A 24,047-nucleotide genomic window follows, 5' to 3' on the forward strand; every position below is an offset into this window, starting at 1 on the left:
GTAATTAATGTAAATAATTAGTAATGAAAATTTTAAACTGGTGTTAAAATTTATATTATTTATTTACTTTCTAAGATTATAGAATTATAGAGTTGGATCATGAACATAATGTAACTAATTTCTAGACAGGTTTAGTGCCGTATTGAAGATAGCCTTGCCCTCTAACCCAGGCCTCATGATATTAGTCAAATATTTTACCCTAGAATTATTTTTGACAAATAATCTCCATAGTGCTTATTATTTTCTACTATATTATTATCTACTTACTCTGATGACTTGCCTTGGAGACTTAAAGATTATAGTTATGTAATTATCTTATTGCCTTGCCTAAACTTATAGAAAAAAGAAGTTATGGCTATTAGATATTTATTTAAAACCTAGCTAATATTTGATTTTTTAATATAAAACAATGAAAACTACCTCAGTTTTACTAGATATTTTTAGTTGTAGCTTAGTCTTTAGGACTATTTTCAAATGCTATTAACCTACATCTTTGTTATCTTTCTCTTACCTAAAGACCAAGACATTTGGAGGAGGTGGTGGTAGTGCAAGAAGTAATCTCAATATGAGTGCTGCTGGTAACCGAAATAGGGAAATTTTACAGAAAGAAAAGCCAACCAAATCAGAGGGGAAACATGAAGCTGTCTATAGAGAACTGGTAAGGATAATGAACCAACACAAAATTCATCTGTACTTTCTTTAATAGCCTTGATGATTTTTTTATTCTTTCTCATAACCACTGCTGGTATTGTTCAATGTATTATAGATATATGTTATAACTCTAGCAGGCTTTCATTAAGATTTACAATTAGTTCATGGAAAACTTGGATTTTTTGAAAAATAACTTACTTTAATTTATAACTTCTGAATAACATATTTTGGAATATATTGATAAAAACCTATCAAATTAAATAGAAGACATTCAATGGAAATAATATCCTAAAAGTTGATGCATCAAAAACATAGTTATCTGCCCTTTTCTACCCTTTCCCACATCTTCATCTTTTCTCAAATTTTGTCTAAAGAGATTTTGTTTTGCTGTTTGGAAAAAAAAAATTGCAATAAATTCATGTATATTGTAGACTCCAGGATGATAAACTCAAAGAGAGACACAGCAAGATACATTGTAATCAAGTTGTTGAAATTCAAGTTAAAGAGGTAGATGGTGGCGGATGGACAGGGTGATAAATACACAGAACAGTGTATAGATGATGTGTTATAGAATTGAGCATCTGAAACTTATATAATTTTGTTAACTAGTGTCACACCAATAAATTCAATGAAAAGAATGTTAAACAACATACAGTTGAAAAGTTACACCTTGCTTTATTTATTGCCTAACAGCATAGCTTTTCTCTCCATTCCTTACAGGTTGATGAGAAGGCTCTGAAGCACATAACAGAAATGGGCTTCAGTAAGGAAGCATCAAGGCAAGCTCTTATGGATAATGGCAACAACTTAGAAGCAGCATTGAATGTACTCCTTAACAGCAATAAACAAAAACCTGTTTCAGGTCCACCTCTGAGAGGTATAACTCATTAAGCAATGTGCCAGATAGCATTGTTTTCTTTTCAGAGGAATATATGTTGTTGACAGAGCCTGGGTTTTGTTGCTGTTATGGCTGTAACTTTATTTACCACTGTGATAAGTTCTAATTTTGAACTACAGAGACCTGAGAGGTTATGCTGTATTTCATTGCTTTCATTTTTATATAAAGTAGGTCTAACAATACTTTGACAGGGTTGATGTAATACAGGAAATATAAAGTGACTAGTTCTATTAACCTACCACTTGTATAAATGACTAAAGAGTCTGCAAACTTTTTAAATGAACAAGAACATGACTATTTAGTGTTATTATTTAATTGCGTAGTCGAACTCAATCAGAGAAGGGGCCAAAATCTAAAATCCAGCCTAAATCGCGGGCCGAATGGTTTACTGAACAGTCATAAACTGTCATTGTGATGGAAACGCAGCGGAGTGCAGTGATGACAGCGTGGTGTGGGCCACATTGCAAGGCCTGGCGGGACGGATTTGGCCCGCGGGCCTTGTGTTTGACACATGTGGCATAGTTGAATGCATCATGTGATTTTTAAAAAAATGCATGTATATTTTATTGATTTTTTACAGAGAGGAAGGGAGAAGGATAGAAAGTTAGAAACATCGATGAGAGAGAAACATCAATCAGCTGCCTCGTGCACACCCCTGACGGGAATGTGCCCACAATCAAGGTACATGCCCTTGACTTGAATCAAACCTGGGACTCTTCAGTCCTCAGGCCGATGCTCTATCCACTGAGCCAAACCAGTTATGGACCATCATGTGATTTTTAATTACACAGTCAAATGTATTATGTGATTTTTTTCCATTCTTAATCCTATATTTGTTTGAAAAATAAGTGTATGAAAATGATTTTTTAAAGATAATTTATATGAAAAAAATCAAATTTCTAGATATATCATTTAGACTTTAGAGGATTAAATGTACTAGTTAATACAGTCACTTAAAAATTTTTCTTATGAATGATGTAGACTGTACAAAAAATATGAAAAGAAATATATACAAAATCCTACTTAAGATATCTGCTAGTTATATTTTAGTGTATTTTCTCCTTTTGTTTTTGCATGTACAATATATATGTCTTACTTCTTAAGGTAAAGGAAAAGGCAGGGGGCGAATAAGAACTGAAGATGAAGAAGAAATGGGAAATGCAAGGCCATCAGCACCAAGCACATTATTTGATTTCTTGGAGTCTAAAATGGGGACTTTGAGTATGGAAGGTAGGCTAACTTAACATAGATTGTCTTTAAAAGATCAAACTTTATTTTTAATAGTACAAAAAAGGTTTATTAGAACAACTAACAATATGAAACTTGGTTCTGGGTATTTATAAATTTATTTGACTACAAATTTTCTATTTGATAAAAGTACAGAAGACAATTTTAGTTGTTATGATTTGGAAATACTAGATGGCAGTTTATTTTTCCCTCTCACTGTATGATCGGTAATTATGCCAAACTTTCCCCCCAACTTTACTAGATGACACATTGTCATGTTGGGAAAGTTATAATTATACAATCTTATACAATTAATTTTGATTGTGAAATTAGTCTCTTTTTCCCACATATTACATATTGTAATAAAATATTCACACAATGGGTGAATAAGCTCACAATGTGATGTATTTCATACTATGATATATTCTAGTGATTAACATAGAGGAGAAATAAGTATATTAATGTGTATCTTTTTCTCTGATGATGGACTATGGTAAATATTTTCTAAAATAGTAAGTTTGCAAAACTTTAGGATATATACTTTTAAATTCAGTTTTCAGTTTTAGATATATTTTGTGTCTCGAAGAGTCAACTAAAGCTCAAAGATAAAATGTTTTATAACAAATTTGAAGTGTTCAGATTTTAGGAAAATGGAAGCTTATTTGTTGCTGGATTACAATAGGAAAGGCAATATATTTAAGCTAACAAATATTTGATGTGGACAAAACTTATAAGCAAACATGAGCATTATTTTATTGATTATAACACATGATGTATTGATTTTCTATTGTTGTTTAACAGATGCTCACAAAACGAATGACTTAAACAATGCAAATTTATTATCACCTCATTTCTGTGGATCAGGAGTCCAGGCTTTATTTGGGGCCTTTCTGTCACATACTGAAATTAAGTTTTGAGTTGGGCTATGATCCTGTCTGAGGCTTCACGTCCTCTTACAAGTTCACAGGTTGTTAGCAAAACTCAGGTCTCCTGTCTGGAGGGGCCCAGTTGGTGCACTAAAAGGACACATAACTGGTTTGTGGGTTTGATCCCAGTTGGCGAGCATATGGAAGGCAACTGATCAATGTTTCTCTCTCTCCCCTTTTCTCATTCTAAGCATGCCATAGGATGAGGATTAAAAACAACAAAACAGTTCCTTATAGATGCTGTACTAGAGGCCCTTTTAATTTTTTTGCTTGATGTTGTCTGGGGAATGCTTTCAATTGCTAAAAGCCCCCAGTTCTTTGCTATATGGCCCCTCCACACGCAATTCATATTGTTTGTTTGCTTCTACAAGGCCAGCAGGAGAATCTCAGCTGCTTTTTCAAATTTCTCTACCTCCCTGGTATTTTTGTCTCAAAGCTCCTTTGATTTCCTTTTATCCTTCTTTCTCACTACATTTGTTTTTGACTACTATGATATCTTCTAAAATCTAAATCATAAAGAGGTTGAATTTGAGAAAAGTGATTCTACTATGTATGACTTGTGGGCCTGTAATGCTTTACTCTTCACAACACACATCTTAAACCAATAATATGGTAATCAAGAAAGGGTGTTGAATTTTGTCAGATGCTTTTTCTGTATCAATTGATATGCCTATGTGATTTTTATCTGTCAATTTGTTTATGTGATATATCATGTTTATTGATTTGTGGATATTATACCATCCTTGCATTCCTAGGATAAATCCTACTTGGTCATGGTGTATGATCTTTCTGATGTACTGCTGGAGCTGATTTGCTAGAATTTTGTTGAGGAATTTGGTATATATGTTCATGAGATATATATATATATATAATCTTTTGTATTTCTGTGGGGTCTGTTGTTATATCCTCTTTCATTTCTGATTTTGTTTATTTTGGTCCTCTCTCTTTGCTTTTGGTGAGCCTGGCCAGAGGTTCATCAATCTTTTTTATCCTTTTAAAGAACCAGCTCTTGGTTTTGTTGATCTTTTGTTTTGTTTTTTGTCTCTATATCATTTATCTCTGCTCTGATCTTTATTATTTTGTTCCTTCTTCTTACCCTTGGCTTTTCTTGTTGCTCTCTTTCTAACTCTTTGAGTTGTAGGGTTAGGTAATTTATTACCATTGTTTCTTGTTTTTTGCAGTAGGTTTGTAGAGTAGGTTTTTTGCAGTAGGTTTGTATGAACTCCCCTCTCAAGACTGCTTTTGCTGTGTCCCATGAATTTTAGATTGTTGTGTTTTCATTGGCGTTTGTTGCCATGATGTTTTTTTATTTCTTCTTTGATCTCTCTGGTGCCTAGTCATTGTTTAATAGCATACTATTTAGTCTCCAGGTGTTTGATTTTTTGGGGGGTTTTTTTTGGATTGTTTTTATTGTCATTGATTTCCAGTTTTATGCCATTGTGATCTGAGAAGATGCTTGATATAATTTCTATCTTCTTGAATTTGAAGAGACTTTGCCTGTGACCCAATATATGGTCTATCTTTGAAAATGACCCTTGTGCACTTGAGAAGAATGTATATTCTGTGGCTTTGGGGTGAAATGTTCTGAATATATCAATTAATTCCATCTGGTCTAATGAGTCATTTGGGATTGATGTTTCTTTGCTGATTTTTTGTTTAGAGGATTTGCCCAATGGTGATAATGGGGTATTAAAGTCCCCTATTATGATTGTATTGCTGTCAATCTCTCCCTTGATATCCTCCAGAAGTTTTGTTACGTATTTGGGTGCTCCTGTATTGGGTGCGTATGTGTTTACCAGAGTTATTTCTTCTTTTTGGGTTGCTCCTCTTTTGTATTATGCAGTGACCTTCCTTATCTCTTTATGTCCTTCACTCTGAGATCTAATTTGTCAGATATAAGTATTGCTACCCCAGCTTTTTTTTTTTTTTTTTTTTTTTTCATTTCCATTTGCCTGGAAAGCCTTTTTCCATCCCTTCACCCTCAGTCTGAGTGCATCTTTTTTTCTGAGGTGAGTTTCCTGTAGACAACAGATATATGGGTTATGTTTTCTTATACAGTTATCCTATGTAAAGACATTTGATTGGGGCATTTAATCCATTTACATGTAAAGTTATTATTGATAGATACTTGTTTGTTGCCATTTTTATTCTTTACCCCTGTGTTCCTTCTTCACTTCCTATTTCTTCTTTTTACAGCAGACCCTTTAGCATTTCTTGCATTGCTAGTTTGGTGGTGGTAAACTCCCTTAGTCCTTTTTTGTCTCTGAAGCTTCTGATTCCACCCTCAATTTTGACTGATAACCTTGCTGGGTACAGTATTCTTGGATTCAGACCCCTCCTTTGCATGACTTTGTATATTTCATTCTATTCCTTTCTGGCGTGATGTGTTTCTGTTGAGAAATCAGTCACTAATCTGATGGGGGATCCTTTGTAGATAACTTTCTGTCTCTCTCTGGCTGCTTTTAAGATTCTTACTTTGTCATTGGTGTTTATCAATTTAATTATAATGTGCCTTGGCATTGGTCTTTTGGGGTTCATTTTATTTGAGTCCCTGTGAGCTTCATGGACTTGTGTGTGTTTTCTCTTCCCTATATTAGGGAGGTTTTCTGTCATTATTTCTTTAAACAGGTTCTCTATTTCTTGCTTAGTTTCCTCTCCTCTGGCACCCCTATTATGTGGGTGTTGTTTCGTTCGTGTTGTCCTAGAGTTCCCTTAGGCTCTCCTCCTGCTTTTTATTATTTATTTATTTATTTTTTATTTATTTATTTTTGTGGAAGCTGCTCTGCTTGGGTAATTTTTTTCCTAACTTTTCTTCTAGCTCACTGATGTGGTCCTCTGCTTCTTCTAGTGTACTATTAATGCTTTCTATTGAATTCTTTATAGCAGTGATGTCATTTTTCATTTCTTCTTGGTTCTTCTTCATTTCCTCTTGGTTCTTATATATATTGTTGAATTTGTCTTCCATTCTTTTTAGCCACTGTATGACCATTTCTCTGAATTATTTTTCTGACAGGTTGCTTGCCTCCATTTCACTTACTTCCTTTTCTGATGATGCCTCCTTTTCTTTCTTATGCGGGCTGTTTCTTTGTCTCCTCATGATCTCTCTTTTCCAGGTGTTTGGTTATGTAGTTCTTTCTCTCCTGTGCTGATTTAAAGGCACAAAATCCAACACAACAAGGCACAACACACAAGGCACTGAACACAAATGTATTCATGATACTAATAACCCCAAATAAAGTTGACCACCAGAGAAAAGAGAATTAGGAGATAAGAAAGAAAGAAAGAAGAAGAAAGAAAGAAAAAAGGAGTGCAAAAGTGCAAAAGGGAATTTGGGAAAAGGGAAAAAAGTAAGATAGAAAAGAAAGAGAATAAAAAAGAAGAGGGGGGGAAAACTATTTACGTGGGGATAAAACTCCAATAGAAAAGCCACTAATCCCAACAAATGCAAGCAACAAATACATAGAGATGAATGCAAAATACAAACAGCAACTAATATCAAGTGAGATGAGGGAAAACAGAAACACACAAAACAAAACACAAAAAGAAAAAGTGAAACATTCTAACAAACAAGCATAAAAAAATAACCAATAAAAAAACCAAGCAAACAAGAACAAAAGGATGGAGAAGAAAAAAAAATTTGGATAATGAATAAAGAGAAGAGAGAGGTGTATATGGATATTAGATATATAAGTAGGGTGAAATTTTAACGGGTGAAAAAGAAATAGGGAAAATCTAAAGCAGGAATAGGGTAAGAGAAACAGGACAATAAAAGGGGAAAAGTGAGGAAGAGAGTGTTGGCATATAGGTCAAGTTGAAATAGAATAAAATGATGCTAAAGGATAGATGAAAATATAATGTAGAACACTAATCCCAAAGTAAAATAAAGAGAAAATAAAATGACACTTTTTACAAAAAGGTAAAATAGTAGTAATATGACTGATTAAAAATAAAAATGTAATAATTAAAAAGGTAAAATAAAGTGAAGAAAAAAAGAAAAAAATTAGTTTCTTAAGTAAAAGATGAAAATAAAGTAAAAATAAAAATGTGCAATAGTGAAGGTCATTCACTTCCTCTACTGTTCTGTTTGGGACACCTGCTTCCTAGTCAGGACAGCACTAAAGTTCCCTGCATTCCACTGCTCCTCAGTGTTGTAAGCCACAGTCCTGATTTTCAAGCAGGCAGAGCTTCTTTGTTTCTTATACTCCTTTATTTGTATTTACACAGAGTCAATTTGTGATTCAACCCCTGGTGGCAGTGTTTCTGGATTGAGCAACAGGTCTATAGGTCCTGTCTAGCAAGTGCTTAGATTTTGTTTTCCCTGTGGCCCTTACTACCAGTTTGGGTGAATAGGCTGCCCCAGAGCTGGTTCTCTGATAATTATTTCCACTCTGTTCCCCAGGCTCCACAGAAACAGCTTTCCCTATGGTCTCTTAGAGTGTCCCCAATTGGGTGACCCTATGTATTGGGCTTAGTAATCAAAAGCAAGCATTTAAAGAGAAGAAGAAAAAAAAAAGAAGAAGAGAAGAAAAAAGAGCCAGAGTAAGTGCACAAACTCCAGCGCTGAGCGCAAACCTGTGCAGTCTTATTCCCCTTAGCTCTAAGCAGCTGGCACACTTTTAAAATTTTTAGGCTGCCCTTTTGTGTCCAGTTCAGCTATGGGTTGCTTTTTAGAGTTCCCTCTGTTAGCAGCCCTGTGCATCCCCTTCCACATTCGTGGATCATGCTAGCCCCAACGGCCGCAGATTTTTTTGGGTGCAGACTTCCCCAGATTCCCTAGCTCCCATTGTGTGCATTTCTCTCTCCTGCCTGGATCAAGGACCTCAACTTATCCTAGGTAAAATCTAACCTTTCTGTGATAAGGTGCAGAGTTCCTCCGAATTTATATGTTCATGCTGCTGCTTGGGGCCCAGTGTTCCTGGGTTTGCAGCTGTTCCCTGGGTGGTGGTGGTGTAGACCCCAGGATTTTTAGGCTTCTGATAACATCCACTCTCCTCTTCAAGATGGTGCAGTCCCAAAAGCCTCTTATATATAGATTTTTTTAAATGTTTGGTTTTATATTTAGATATTGTAATTGGTGGCTAGATTATCAGGCCAACTCTTAAGAGGTCAATTTTGTGTCATATGCCATAAGTTTATCACTATATCACTTCAGTAATACATAGCTACCATGTAAAACAATGCCCACTGGGAATGTTTGTTTTAAGTTTCAACTTGGGAACAAAATAGGTTTGATTCTTTCTACTATTATGGAAGAAGTCTGGGCTGGCCAGAGGTGTAGAAAGGGATGCCTTGAGGCAGTAACTTTACTATTTTTATTTTTCACATCTAAATAAAACCAGGGTAACCTTAATTTGTTCTGAATGAGGAACAAGGGCATTGTGACAAAGATGTACAGAGTAATTTTCATAAATTCATACTACTATCCCCTTGTTTGTATAGCTTATTTTATAAATTAAGTTTATGTTGTCTTTTTATTTATGCTTCGTATTTTGTGTCAAAATTTTTGAAAGTAGAATTCAAAACGTCCCAGTTATATAAAGGGTTAATACTTAAAAGAATACGAACAGAATTCAAATAGAGATTTACTTATGAAACAGATAAAATTTAAATAAATATAAGAACTAAGAACTCATTCAACATTCAAAAATGTTGTAATGGTCATAGGTAGCCAAGCTTCCCCAGGACACAGTCTTTTCTTCCACTTTCCCTCGTTGTTCCTCGGTTCATAGACCTCTGCAATCTCTCAAGAAGCTGGATTATCTAATTGTCAGTCTTCTGCACTGGTTGTCAATAATTGAGGAGAACACCTTTCTGGTTGTGTCTGTGTCCTTTATATTTTAAAACTTGCCAGCTTGCTCTTTCTTGTAGGACTCCTAAAGGCAGTAAGACCTAACCAACATGATCCGTTATCCTGATATTTATATCAAACTCTTAAAACATCAGTCCCTTGGTTAGATGGTCTCAGTTCCAAGACAGTAGGTTAACTGAACAATGAGAAGAGCCATCTTCCTCTTAGGAGACTCTCATTACCTTGCCCTCTTTCTTTACTAAATATGTTTAAATTTGAGATTCTGTTTCCCTATTTCCTGATACCAATTTCTAAATTAGTTTGCTTGAAGTTGTAGGCCACAGAATTCAAATTTATTGGCTCAAATAGTTGGAAAGTTTTCTCTTTCTCTGAATTTTACTTATTTTGTGTTGACAGATTATCTTCATGTGGTAGCAAAGATTGCCTAGGTATAGCATCCAGCCAACATATAAGGTGGCATATCATATAAAGATATGCAGATAAAAAGGCTTATCTCAGTTTTGCAATCACATTGTTTTTTGTTTTTGTTTTTTTAGAAAAGGTTAATATCTTTCATCATATAATTATTGATTCCCCAAGCTCAACTGAGTCTCACCAATGTTGGCATTGGTTTGGGGGGCTAAAGAGACTTGGAGGGAGTACATTATCGCTTGGTGTCAATTCTCTGTTCATTATATGAGATAAAAGGTGATTTAAAAAAATCTCTTTGGAACCAGCTATGAGGAGATTTTCTATCTTCTAAGTCTGTATCTGCCCCCCTCTTAGTCAGGAAGCACAGGACATCTTAGTTGATTCCATCAGGAAGGTGAAGTTCCCCTCAATATCTACCTCCTTAAAACAGGGCTCTAGTACCAAAAGAAGGGGAGAATTGCACATGGTGCTGGGGCAGATATATACAATGGATTATACCACTAATTTAACTCACAATTCTTGTATTTACTATTTCTTTGTCTTTGAGCCAGTTATATGATCTCTTAAATTTTAATTTCTTCATTGGGAAATGGAGAAATAGTAAGACCTACATTATAGAGTTGTTGAGAAGATCACATTAGATAATACATATAAAGTGCTAAGCACAGTGTGGTAGTTTCTGCCACCACCACCACGATTATCATCATTGTCATCATGATTAGCAATAGCAGCAAAAGCATCCTCTACTTATCTCCATCCCCATTACCCCCATTTTAGAACCTAAACCCTACACTGACACTTTAAAGAACTTTATAATTTCATCCTCTATATTGCAGTCAGTGATGTTTCAAAATGCAAATTTGATCCCACTAGCCCCTTGCTTAAAATAATTCATTGACTTTTCTCATTGTCAGAATAAAAGTCAGACTATTGTATATACACTGTTTTTTATGGAGTGCCATTACTCTATTTACTGTGGATTTTGTGAAAAGTAGCATTTGGTTAACAGTGCTGCATAATTAAAAATTCTGTAAAATATCCATATATAAATAATATATTAGATGTTAGCAGATAAAATGCTAATGTTTGCTGGGTAATTCACATGAAGTTGTAGGCTTTTGATAGTTGTTAGGTGTCATGTTTTATTTTATTTTAATCAATTTTCAAGTCAATTAAATAGTTTGGCTGTGGATTTACAGTTTGCCTTTTGAAGGCTAAATAATAGGGACTATAGGAAGGAAATGTGATATAATGCAATAGCTTAATTGGATAGGCAGGAAACTGATTAAGAACAGAGAGAGAATATGTAGGTGTTTGGCTAGCTGTTCTTCTGAAGGGATTTCTCAAGAAAGGGATAGTCCATGTATTGACTATTGTGTATATTTACATCTAATTGCATCAAACAGTATTACTCCTCATTGCCTTGTGACTGATTAAAACCGATGGCAGAGTACCTTTTTGGAAGCCCGGGATTAGTGGTTGCTTGTGAGTAGTCATAAACTGTCAGCATAACAAGAGAGAATCTACACATTGCCTGTCACTTTCTACCCATCCTTATGGCCTTCCTTGTCCTTTTTTCTTTCTTTCTTATAGAACTCATATCTTTTTATCATTCCATTTTTTAAGTCCAAATTTCTAGTTAATGCTTTAAATTTAACTTGAATTAATTGTTTCTAATTCTGTTTTGTGGATTTCTTACCTCATCAGTGAATAGTCTGTACCTTCTCGTCTGGTCACAAGTAGGTACAGATAAGTACTGAAATTGAGAGTCAGGATTAAAAAGCTCCTTTAGTGCCCTAGCTGGTTTGGCTCGGTGGATAGAGCGTTGGCTTGCAGACTGAAGGGTCCCAGGTTCGATTCCGGTCAAGGGCACATGCCTGGGTTTTGGTCTCGATCCCCAGTGGGGGACATGCAGGAGGCAGTCAATCAGTGATTCTCTCTCATCATTGATATTTCTATTTTTCTTCCTCTCAAATCAATAAAAATATATTTTTAAAAAAAAGAAGAGAAAAAGAAAAACTCCTTTAGCAGTGTGACAGTGCCTCGGCATTTGTTACTACATTTTATAAAGTAACAGTCAGCAATTGAAAATAATCAACAGAAAACTCATATACCCAAGGCCTGAAAGTGGAGACCACATAGAGACTGGTAGGAGGGGAAACAATTAATTCAAGTTAAACTTAAAGCATTAGCTAGTAAAAATTACTTATATTAGAAAAATTCAATGTACAATTGCCGAATCCTACCCACAATTTGATAATGAGAAACCTCTATGCATTGACTTGGAAAGATGGTCATGATATGTTAATATAGTAAGTTTAAAAGGTATCTTGTAGCCTGTGGGATGTGCATGATTCATTTTTTATTAAAAAAATAAATAAGTAAAATATGCAGTGATACCTGTATGGGTTAAATAAAAACAAAGAATAATATCTAAAAATGTTAATAGTGGCTCTCCCTAGAGATGGGATTGGATAGGCAGAAGGTAGAACTTCATACATTTTTCTAATATAAGTAATTTTTATTTTTGAAAATATTTTTTAGTTTTTTTAATGTAGAGAAATATAAAGGTATATAAAATAAATTTTGTCTGGAGAATGTTTATATGTATTTTAAATGAAAAACTATATTAGAATATGAATTTGATTTTCTAATGTATCTAAATTTTCTCTGCAATATGACTTTGATATATTGGCAACAAACAAGTTTTTACTAAAGCATTCTTTCTACCCTGATTTCAACAAGAAGAAACAAACAAACAAAAAAACTAAAGCAAGGAAACTAAAGGTGAGGTTGTTGGTAATGAAGATGTGTAAATAGAGAAGCACCTTATCATCTGAGAATTGTTTTTTTCTTGATATAATTCATTATGTTTACTTGCATAATTATAATAATACTGATCATAATAACAATGACAGCTAAATTTATTATGTGCTTATTAAAGCCAGATAGAATTCCATATACTTAGTTAATCCTTTGAGGTGGGTGCTACTGTTATCCCTATCTTAAAGGTAAGGCTCAGAAAAGTTAAATAACTTGCTTGGGGTTACAGAACTACTAACTGGCAGAGCTGTGATGTAGCTATTCAGTCCTTCTCTAACGGCTGCACCCTGCACATTATGCTACCTGTAAGTGCCAGTTGGTGAGCTTCTAAGTAGCAGTACAATTGTTAATAGGGGTTTTCGGGTTTTTTGCTTTAATAGAAAAATTATTAACTTTAGGTCAGTATTCTGGCAATCCTAGTATACAACTTTATTTTTTCAGTCCATTGGGGATTGTTAAAGAGCTTTTGTGATTTCTGCATCTCCCAGAAATGAACAGATGTAGCTGATAAAGCTATATCTAGCATGCTGTTGGTTACACTGTTTTGTTTCTCTGGGCAGGCAGCTTGGCATGGTGGAAAAAGTATGGGCTTTAGCTTCAGTTAGATTTGGGTTTAAATTCTGGCTTCAACATTTCCTAGCTGCTAGCTTTGCTTTGTTTTTTCACTAGTAGAATAAGGATAATAATATGGCCCTTCAGGGTGGGTATGAGAATTACATGAAATAATGTAGGCAAAAGACCTTTATAGTGGAGTCAGGAAATAATAAAATCTTAATAAATATTAAGTCACTTTTTTAGATACATTTCTCAAAATGAAATGAAGAAACAAAATGTACCTTTTTTTTTACTATAAAATTAATTCATGTGAGCTTTCATCACTGATCTTTTAGATGTTTTCACAGGTTTAGTTATTCTGTGATGAAATATTTCTATCATTTTTGCTAACCTTCCTTTTTCTTCTACTATTTACTAATAAATGTTACCAGTTTCTGGTTATACTTTTGTTTTATTTTCCCCCTTCAGGTCATTAAAAAAAAAAAGTTGATTCATTTTATTCTGTTGTTTATACTGAAAAATATCTGGGTATATTTTTATTAGAGTGACTGTGTACCTGGCCTGTGGTACTGATTAGTATTTTTAGTTTTGGAATCATTATACCTCCTCAGGAAGGGTGGCAGAGAGCAATTAGATTTTGGCTGGAGAATTGAGGAGCTTTCTATTTGATTTGGGGTCTGTTTCTTAATTTACTTAAAATTATCTTTTCCACAGTTTAGTAATTGAGCATATTCTGTTATTTTTTAAATAGATTAGCTCATTTTCAAAATGTTTACTTTATATCTGACTTCATTACTCAGCTACCTAAGACAAAAGGAAATCTGAGAGCCATGAAGCATGTAAGGACTTTCTTTTCTTAGCTTATTGTTATTTTATTTTTAAATGAACTGGGCATATGTGAAAACTATGTTCTTTTAACACCTTGTCTTCCTCATCATTGTATTTAATTTATTTCTTTTTAATTTTTTATTTTAAAAAGTAATTTTCTTGCCTTAGTCAGTGTGGCTCATTGGAATGTCAACCTGCGCACTAAGGGTCTCAGGTTCCATTCCTGGTCTGGGGCAGGTACCTGGGTTTCAGGTTCCCTCTCTCCATCCCCCAATCTGGGCACAAGCAGGAGGCAACCAGTTAATGTGTCTCTTTCACATTGTTATTTCTCTTTCTTTCTCTCTTCCCCACCCTCTCTCATTTACTATCTCTGAAAAGCAGTTGGGGGAGGAGACAGAAATATCCTCAAGTGAGGATTATTTTATTTATTTATTTATTTAATATATTTTTATTGATTTTACACAGAGAGGAATTGAGAGGGATAGAGAGTTAGAAACGTCGATGAGAGAGAAACATTGACCAGCTGCCTCTTGCACACCTCCCACTGGGGATGTGCCCGCAACCAAAGTACATGCCCTTGACCGGAATCGAACCCGGGACCTTTCGGTCCGCAGGCCGACGCTCTATCCACTGAGCCAAACCGGTCTCGGTGGATTATTTTAAAAAGTAATTTTCTTTGTAGATTCTACTCTCACTGTATTATCTCAGCACATTATTAGAATTGAAGTATGCTTATTATTAGTAACATCACTTGTTTTATTCTGTAATCTAATATATATATTGTCAATTAAATAGATTAAGAAAGCTTTACTTTTTTTTTCTTCTAGAAAAACGGAAAACAAATTCTCCTATCCCAACCAAGCCTAGTTGAGGCCTTCATTCTATATACATGGTTATCCAGAACCCCTTCTCTAGTTCAGGATAGGAAGATACTCCTCTGATGAGCTAATATATTTGTACTTTCTTACCATCAGAGATATCAGTGGTCCTAACTGTGTTTAGGGATCAAGACACATTGATCCCTAGCTGAAGCTGGTTTGGCTCAGTGGATAGAGTGTCATCCTGTGTGGACTGAAAGATCCCGGGTTCGATTCCAGTCAAGGGCATGTACCTTGGTTGCGGGCACATCCTTAGTGGGGGTTGTGCAATAGGCAGCTGGTTGATGTTTCTCTCTCATTGATGTTTCTAACTTTCCCTCTCCCTCTCCTTCCTCTCTGTAAGAAATCAATAAGATATATTAAAAAAAAAAAAAAAAGACACATTGATCCCTAAATATAGCCACTCTAAAATACTTCTTTCTCAAATATCTGTTTAGTCTAATGATAACAAATAAAATATTTTCATCTCAGACTTCTTTTGAAAGCTGAAAATTTTCTTCAATTCACCATACAATGTACTTTACTTCTCTTTAGTACATAAAACCCCATAACATTTGTATCTCAAGATCACTGCTAGGACTATTTGATAAAAAAATGCAAGTGCAGATACCTAATACATTGCAAATAGAAAGAGGCAACTGCTATGTTTATTCTCTAATAATCTCTGGAACAAATGCCAATATCTGCTGAAAATACTTTTGTGTACTGTTTATATTCACTAGTATTCTTTCTTCCCTGAATCTTTACTCCTGGAAAATAAATAATGCCAGCAGGAACTAAAAATGACCATTTTTCTTATCTCTAAAGAAAAATTTAATGTTGATGACAGCTGTTAAAAACAAGATATTTGTGTTATGTTTATAAGGCAGATCTTGGCTAAAGTAAATTTTAAAAAATATCTCTGTAAATGGTCTTAGTTAGTATTTGCTACTTTGCTTACTCAAAAAGTCTTAATTCTTTGTCACAATTAATGGATGGTATGACTGGATGTAGAATTGTACTTAGAAAATAGTTTTTCTTTCTTTTCAAAGAAACTTGTTAGATTGGCTTCTAGCTTCCATTGGTTCTGTTGAAAAGGTTTGTGTGTTTTTTTGCCAATTTGAGTCTTGATCTTTAGTCTGTGAATTTTTTTTTTGTCACTCGGGAACTTTTAAAGATCTTCTCTTTCTTCCTCTTGATTTAAACATTTTATCTGTTTTTTGTTTGTTTGTTTTTTCCTCTAGTGGATGTTTGGAATGTATGGAGACCCTGGGAATGCTGGGAGAGAGTGCTTTGGTATTTGGTTCTTGGAGGTCTAAGAGGTTAATTTTCTTGAAATTCAGGAAACAATCTCACCCAAAATGTCAATAGAAGGCCTGTTGAGAAGTACTGTGACCCTGGGGAAATCCTATACAATAAAGGGCTAATACACAAATCAATGGAACTGCACGACCAGTAGCTATGATGTGCTCTGCCCCCTGGTGGTCAGTGTGCTACCACAGGAGGAGCTTTGCTCGGCCAGAAGCTGGCTCATGGCTGGCCAGCGCAGAGGCAGTAGCAGGAGCCTCTCCCACCTCTACAGCAGAGCTAAGCCATTAGTTGGACATTCCCCAAGGGCTCCCAGCTGCCAGAGGGATGCCTGACTGCCAGCTTAGGCTCAATCCCTGGAGGAGTGGGCCTAAGCCTACAGGTGGACATCCCCCAGGGGTCCCAGAATTCGAGAGGATGAAGGCTGGGCTGAGGGACCTCCCCCCATCCGAGTGCACAATTTTAGTGCACCAGGCCTGTAGTATAAGAATAATCTTGACTTACATATTGATTATGGGGTATGACAAGAGAAGCAAGACATGTATACCAAAGACCAATCAGTGTGTTTGGTAATAATGTTATAGACATGTGTGAAACAATGGAGGAAGAATGTGTAGTGGTAAATTACATGGTATAAATGGAAATAAAATAAAAATCACTGTGTGAAAAACAGTCATTACGTTATCTATGAGTAGATATTTACCATGGTACTGATTTTGATATCTAGCTGGATATTATTTGCACTATTGTGCTTAATTAGATTGACAAGTTCTGTATTTCTAAGTAGTACTTGATTTAATTACTTTGATAGGTCAAGAAAATGATTAACTCTTTTCTATAATGGGGTATCTATTTTGTACTCCAAACACTTAGTAATTCCAAATCCAGAAATATTTGAGAAATGACATTTTTGTGAAGACTAGAGTTTGACTGACAATAATAGCCATACTTATCTAAATTGGAGCGGGATTTAGAAAGAAGTTGAACAAGGGTTGTACTTTTGCTGTTTTAAAGCATTTTCTGAGTTAGCAGTTTACAGTTCTATTTCATTAATATCGTGGGAAATTAATTACCAGAATTGCATGTATCACTAACACTATAAGAATACAAACATTCACTGACAAAGACAAATTGCTTTTAAATTATCCACCATTGTTTTCATGGTTTATTCATATTATTGCTTTACTGCACTAATGTAGCTGATTCAGGACACTGTACATTAGAAATACAGGACTCTAAGAAAGCAGAGAGGGGTGAAGATAATGAGTGGGAAGATGGTGAAAGATGTTAAAATAGAGTTTGATCATTTTGTATTAATATAATTTTTAGGCATTTAAAAATAAGTGTTAATTCAGAATCATCATTTTAATGTGCATATGATTTACTTTCAGAGCCTAAATCACAACCGCAGCAGCTACATCAGGGGCAACACAGATTGTTGAATACTGAGCAAAATGGAATAAAAGACAGTAATCAAACAAGATATCTTCCTCGGAATGATACCAGACAGCCAAGAAATGAAAAACCGCCTCGTTTTCAAAGAGACACCCAAAATTCGAAGTCAGTTTTAGAAGGCAGTGGATTGCCTAGAAATAGAGGTACTGAAAGACCAAGTACTTCTTCGGGATCTGAAGGATGGGCTGACGAGAGAATGAGATATGATAGACCCTATTCTAGATATGATAGGACTAAAGACACCTCATACTCTTTAGGTTCTCAGCACAATGATGGTGCTTTTAAAAAAAGGGAAAACTCTATGCAAAGCAGATCAGGAAGAAGTCCAGCCTACGCAGAGGCAAAAGAAAATCCACTTCCTCAAGAATCCATAGACTATAATAATCAAAAACGTGGGAAAAGAGAAAACCAAACAGCAAGTCCTGATAATTTTTATGACAGGAAACCACGAACAATAAATAATGAAGCTTTCAGTGGTGTAAAAATTGAAAAACATTTTCCTGTAAATACCAATTACCAGAATTCTGTCACAACTAATAGTTTCATTGGTGTTCCAAATGGAGAGACAGAAATGCCACTGAAGGGAAGGCGAGTAGGACCTATTAAGCCAACAGGACCCAGCACAGCCACACCCTATGATGATAAACTATTTTACAATAGTGGTCCCAAAAGAAGATGTGGGCCAATTAAACCAGAAAAAGTACTAGAACCATCTATTCCTGTGGAGTATGCAAAAGTGTGGAAACCTGGAGATGAATGTTTTGCACTTTATTGGGAAGACAATAAGGTATGCATGCTGTAATGGTATTATATACTGATATTACTAAGAGTAACATTCTATTGAAACTGTACTTCCTTGAACAGATTTATAGATATCTTACCTAATAATAGATAAACATGTAAATTGACCGTACTTGCTATGCCCACCAGCCAATCAGGAGTGATATGCAAATTAATCCAACCAAGATGGTTAATTTGCATAGTCAGGCACCAAGTGCTGGGGGTGGCAGCTACACAGGCATTCCATCCCACCCCTGGTTTCTCGGCCTCTGGGTAGCATGGGAAGGCAGGGCCGAAGTGGAAAAAGGCGGCTCTGGGGCTGGGCCGGAGTGGAAAGGTGGTGCTGGCATCCAGGGAAAGGAAGGCCCATTCTAGCATGAATCTTTGTGCATCGGGCTTCTAGTATAATTTATAACAGGATAAATAAAATATTTATTATATTTATTGTTTTTTATGAATGATTAGGGGGAATAAGTCCCATAGATTTGATTATATTACATTTCATTTTAGCTTGAGTATTAGAATAGTATTATAAAAATGATTAAGTACAGTTGAGAAATGACTTTACTTGTCATCAACTGAACTGTTAATGTTTGCTTTTCTTTCTAGTGAGATTATACTAATTCACAAGGAAGAAAATAATTTGAGTGGCTCAGAGTTAATTCTGAAGATTTCATCTAACTTAAAGAAAAATTGCACAGACAACTTTTAAAAATAATTAAGAGAATAGTTAATTATTTATCTGATAATAAATAATATACTTATTAAACCAAATAAATTAAATATTCTTTTGTTCTATAACATGCTGACCAAAAAAAAAGAAAGAAAGGGAAATTGTGGGGAAAGGAGAAAGGAAATATAGAGGATGAGGTCAAGAAAGAATAAAGTGGATCAGATAAAAGAGCCTGGCTGAGAGAGAGAAAGACCACACAGTCAGACAGGAATATGAGGAGGACAGAAGGACCCTTTGAGAAAAGGGTTTTTGCACATGTTTGCTGCCCAACATTTTCTACCAACTACTCTTCTTATCCTTGAGGGCTGGGCTCAAACATCACTTTCTAAAGGAAGCCTTCTCTAACCTGATCTCTTCTCTCACGTTCTTGTCTTTCTCAGTCAGTGCCTTATTCACTTTGTTTAAATTACTAGAATTTGTAAATTAATTAATCAATCAATTCATTTATTTATTTATTTTGGTTACTGGATTGATAGCTCTCCCCTGTCATAATTTTGAATTCCTTAAAGGCAGGGTTTTGTCTAGGTTTTTTTTTTTTTTTTTTTTCTTTTTTTTTCTTTTTTTTTCCCCCTGTAGCTCTGCTTTTCCCACAATGTAGGAATTTAATAATTATTTTTTGACTCTGTTAATTAGTTAATTTTGAATGGAGCACTTATATAGGAAAAAAGTAGAGTGGTTAGAGGACTGGTGCTATCAGCAAGGTAATTAAAACTGAGGTAATGGAGTTATAATGATGGGGACATGCATAGATGTGAAGATCAGGTCAAAGAAAAAAATATTTGTAGTAAATAATTCATAAGTTGAGTACTTTCAGTTGTTAAAATAAGGATGTGCTCATGGGAGTATGTGTGTGTGTGTGTGTGTGATTAAAATAAGTGGTGGAAGTAAAGTTAACTGAAGATTTCAAGGAATTCAAATTCAGGCTAGGAAGTATGGCTGGATCCTTTAAGAACATGCTGTAGCCCTGGCCATTGTGGCTCAGTTAGTTGAGCGTAGTCTGGTGCATATAAACATCACCAATTTAATTCCTAGTCAGGGCACATACTCAGGTTGTGAGTTTGATCCCCAGTCAGGTTGCATACAGGAAGCAAACAATCAGTGTCTCTCTCTCTCTCTCCCTCTCCTTTCCTCTCTCTCTAAAAGAAAACCCACACACACAGAGGAAAAAAAAAATGCTGTAGGGAACTAGGTTCTGTGATGTTCAATGAGTGATTAGGTATAAACAGGTGTTAGGTGTTACCTGATGATACCAGCAAAGAGAGTACAGGGTGGTATAACCAGGTATAGTTGTTTGCATGTGCGATGATGCTAATCTAGAAGCAGAATCTCTACTGCCAAGTTTTTATTCAAGGCCAAAAGGAGGGGATGAGGTATCATTAGCTATGTTGTGTGTGTGTGTGTGTGTGTGTGTGTGTGTGTGTGTGTGCGCGTGCACGCACGCGCGCGCGCGCTTGCGTGCGCATATGTATGTATGTGTTTCTGATAAAGCAAAAACCTTCACAGGAATATCAACAGACAAGCTCATTTTACTTGGCTACTTCCTGGCTATTAGGAAGGCTTGGAAAGCAAGTACTGTTCAGACTATTACTCTTTCAACTCAGACCACTCACTTTCCAAAATACAGGAACTGTTTGATTTGGGAAATGAGGGATTATTTAATATTTACCTGTTTCTCCTTTATGCAGGGGCAAGAAAAGGCGAATTAGTTAGAAATCAGTGTTGGTTTGTAGAACTTAGTGTCTACCTTAGAGTAGACCTTGTGTCAGGTGCTTCTGTTAAGATGAAGGTGGAAAAATGTTTTTTCTGTATTGGATTAGTGTGGGGTTGTTGGTGACTTCAACAAGCAGAGGAGGTAAGTGATTGGAGTTCAAGACAGATAAGGTTTGAAAGGATAAAACCTCACAGGGATCATGCCTTAATAATAAGTAAAAAACTACTACAAACAAGCCATTATAAAGCCTAAAACCAGCCCTTTATAGCAAGCATGTCAAAGTCAAAGGCTAACACGGGCCAAATAAACAATGTTTAAGTTTGTGTGGGCCGCAAAAAAACAAGTTTCAATTTTCATAGAAACATAGATTTATTTTCATAGAGACATGCTGAATACAAAAGGCTAAAATAAATGAGCAATCAACATAATAGAACATTTTAATAAAAATTAATATTTTTTCTTGAACATTAACTTACCAGACACTGAATAAGCACAAATTAATAAGCATAATGGAAATAAACCTATTTTTCTTTTCTCCAAAAGAATCTTTTGAATATTTTACCTGCAGTGCCTGGAATCCTATAAAAAATTATGAGCCAGAGAGAGAGCGAGAGAGAGAAAGGGAGAGAGAATATGATAGACCAGAAACTAAGCAACAGAGAAAAATAAAAGACCTACAGATATTGAGATATTAGACTTAGCAGACAAGTTCTTTAGCAAATATTGAGTATTCAACAAACCATAATTGAATGGCTGCTAAGTGTCAGGTACTTGGGATAGATCAGATAGTTCTGGCTGTGTTATTACTCATATGACTTCAAATACTACCTTCTGAAAGACAGCACCTAATAATTCCCAATTGTTTTGAACTTTTAGAGTATTTTTAGAATTATTGGATGTCCTTTTAAAGTGACTACTTTGATTTTAATTGGATATATCCTTTCAGTTTAGAGTGAGGGACTGTGGGCTCTATATAGATTATACAATTAAACAAATGAGATAAACAACATTTACCCTCTGAAAGAGATGGGATTAGTTATATCCCATAAAACCGCCTAATTTAAGAGATAATTTTTATTTTTTTAAAAGTATGTTTTTATTGATTTCAGAAAGGAAGGTGAGAGAGGTAGAAACATCAATGATGAGAGAGAATCATTGATTGGCTGCCTCCTGCACACCCCCTACTGGGGATCAAGCCTACAACCAGGCATATATCCTGATTGGGAATTGAACCATGATGTCCTGGTTCATAGGTCAACACTCAACCACTGAGCCACATAGGCTGGCGAGATAGCTTTTAAATGTCATATCAAGAATATGCCATTTTCTAATTTTCTAGCCAAAGACCAAGGTAAAGATTTAAGAAAACCATTGTTTTGGAACTGATTGATCAATTAGTATTATTAATAATTTAAAAATTATTCCCAATATCTTGCCTTCTCAAGTTTTATTTGCTTTGAAGAATTTTAAAATCTGGGACAATTCTTCCTCTAAACTGTCATAGTTAGTTCAGTGCTTTTTGCCCTCTCAACTGGAATATTCGAACCACCTCCAAACTGGTCTTCTCGCCTCAAACTTTTTTTTGTTAATATATTTTTATTGATCTCAGAGAGGAAGGGAGAGGGAGAGAGATATAGAAACATCAATGATGAGAGAAAATCATTGATTGGTTGCCTCCTGCATGCCCCCTACTGGGGATCGAGCCTGCAACCTGGTCATGTGCCCTTGACTGGAATCAAACTTGGGACAGGCAGATGCTCTATCCACTGAGCAAAACCAGCTAGGGTGCCTTAAATTTTATTCCTTTTACACTTGTCGTTGAAACTGCCACCAGTGTGCTTTTGGGCTTAAAACATATCATTCTTCGTAGTTTAAATCTTTTACCTGTAAAATAAATACATATTCTAATATGCATTTAGAGCCTTAGTCAGTTGGCTCTTACCTTCTTGTCCTGTCTAATTTCCTATTGGTTTACCCTTTTTCTCACATCATGCCATAATTAATTTTAAACTCTTTATAGTTTTTTGCACTCATCTTCATGTTTTATGTCTATAACCTTCCCTGAAACAAATACCCTTCTCAGTTATTTACTTGGCTAAACCCTCTTCAGCCTGAAAGACTATATTAATTATCATCTGCCCAGGAAGCTCTTCCCAAACTCCTTAGCTTTATCAAATGCCATTCACTACACCTTTATTACAGTGCTTTCTACATTATATAGAAGTTACTTTTTACATGAGTTGTCTTTATGAAAGTGTTAAGTTCTAAAAAGTTGTCAACTTATTTGTTTTCCTAGGCTATATTGTGACTCATTGTTTGTTGAACTTACCTAATTATCTGAGAAGCTTACAATTGAAGCATAGGTCCAAAAATACTCATAACAATTCACAATACAGAAGTATGAGGCTAAAGATATAAAAGAGGGATGGAGAGATGTGAATATATATCAGAACTCCAAGATTTGGGAAATCCCCACATGATGTCTCTAAATTTCTTAGCATCCAGACTTAGGAAGGAAGCACCATGGATTAACTTAATAACCTTTGTAGTATGAAGTATAGTAGTTACTCAGAAAAATAGATTCTTTCCTGATAAGTCATATTTTAGAAGGATATGAAAAATAAGAATTTCTGTTGCCTTTAGCATTTTTTATTCTGGTGAGCCTACTAAGAAGTACTGTTAAGAATAGACAGCATTGCCGAGACCCATTTAGCTCAATGGATAGAGCGTTGGCTTGGGGACTGACGGGACCTGGGTTCGATTCCGGTATAGGGCATGTACCTTAGTTGCGGGCATATCCCCAGTAGGGGGTGTGCAAGAGGCAACTGATCAATGACTCTCATCGATGTTTCTAACTCTCTATCTCTCTCCCTTCCTCTCTGTACAAAATCAATAAAATATATTTTAAAAAAAAAGAATAGACAGCATTATAGTAGAGTGTCCAACTAACCTAGTTTAAAGAAATTATTCTTTAAGAGAAAATAATTTCTCATGTTTACTAAGCAACATTCCGACCTATAATTTAGGTCCTGAATGGGTTGACCAATTAATTAGTGACCTATTCCTAGTTACTCC

The 24,047-nt window shown here is 35.2% G+C and overlaps 1 protein-coding gene across 9 annotated transcripts in view; it reads left to right on the plus strand.

Annotated features, from left to right (window-relative positions):
- The window catches only part of TDRD3 (tudor domain containing 3), a 148,897-nt gene that overhangs the window by 89,384 nt on the left and 35,466 nt on the right, over window positions 1–24,047 (plus strand). For 8 of the 9 annotated variants that reach the window (XR_006742949.1, XR_006742948.1, XM_036456093.2 and 5 more), the window contains 4 exons: window positions 518–658; window positions 1,372–1,528; window positions 2,654–2,779; window positions 17,685–18,535. Coding sequence is in view for 7 of the 9 variants with exons in the window: in XM_036456093.2 (XP_036311986.1) it covers window positions 518–658; window positions 1,372–1,528; window positions 2,654–2,779; window positions 17,685–18,535 (1,275 nt within the window). In the remaining 2 variants the exon portion in view is untranslated. The remainder of the gene's footprint in view (window positions 1–517; window positions 659–1,371; window positions 1,529–2,653; window positions 2,780–17,684; window positions 18,536–24,047) is intronic. The other variant, XM_036456094.2, reaches the window with a different exon arrangement.

This window comes from Pipistrellus kuhlii, unplaced genomic scaffold, assembly GCF_014108245.1.
Source record: "Pipistrellus kuhlii isolate mPipKuh1 unplaced genomic scaffold, mPipKuh1.p scaffold_m20_p_3, whole genome shotgun sequence".
NCBI lineage: Eukaryota > Metazoa > Chordata > Mammalia > Chiroptera > Vespertilionidae > Pipistrellus > Pipistrellus kuhlii.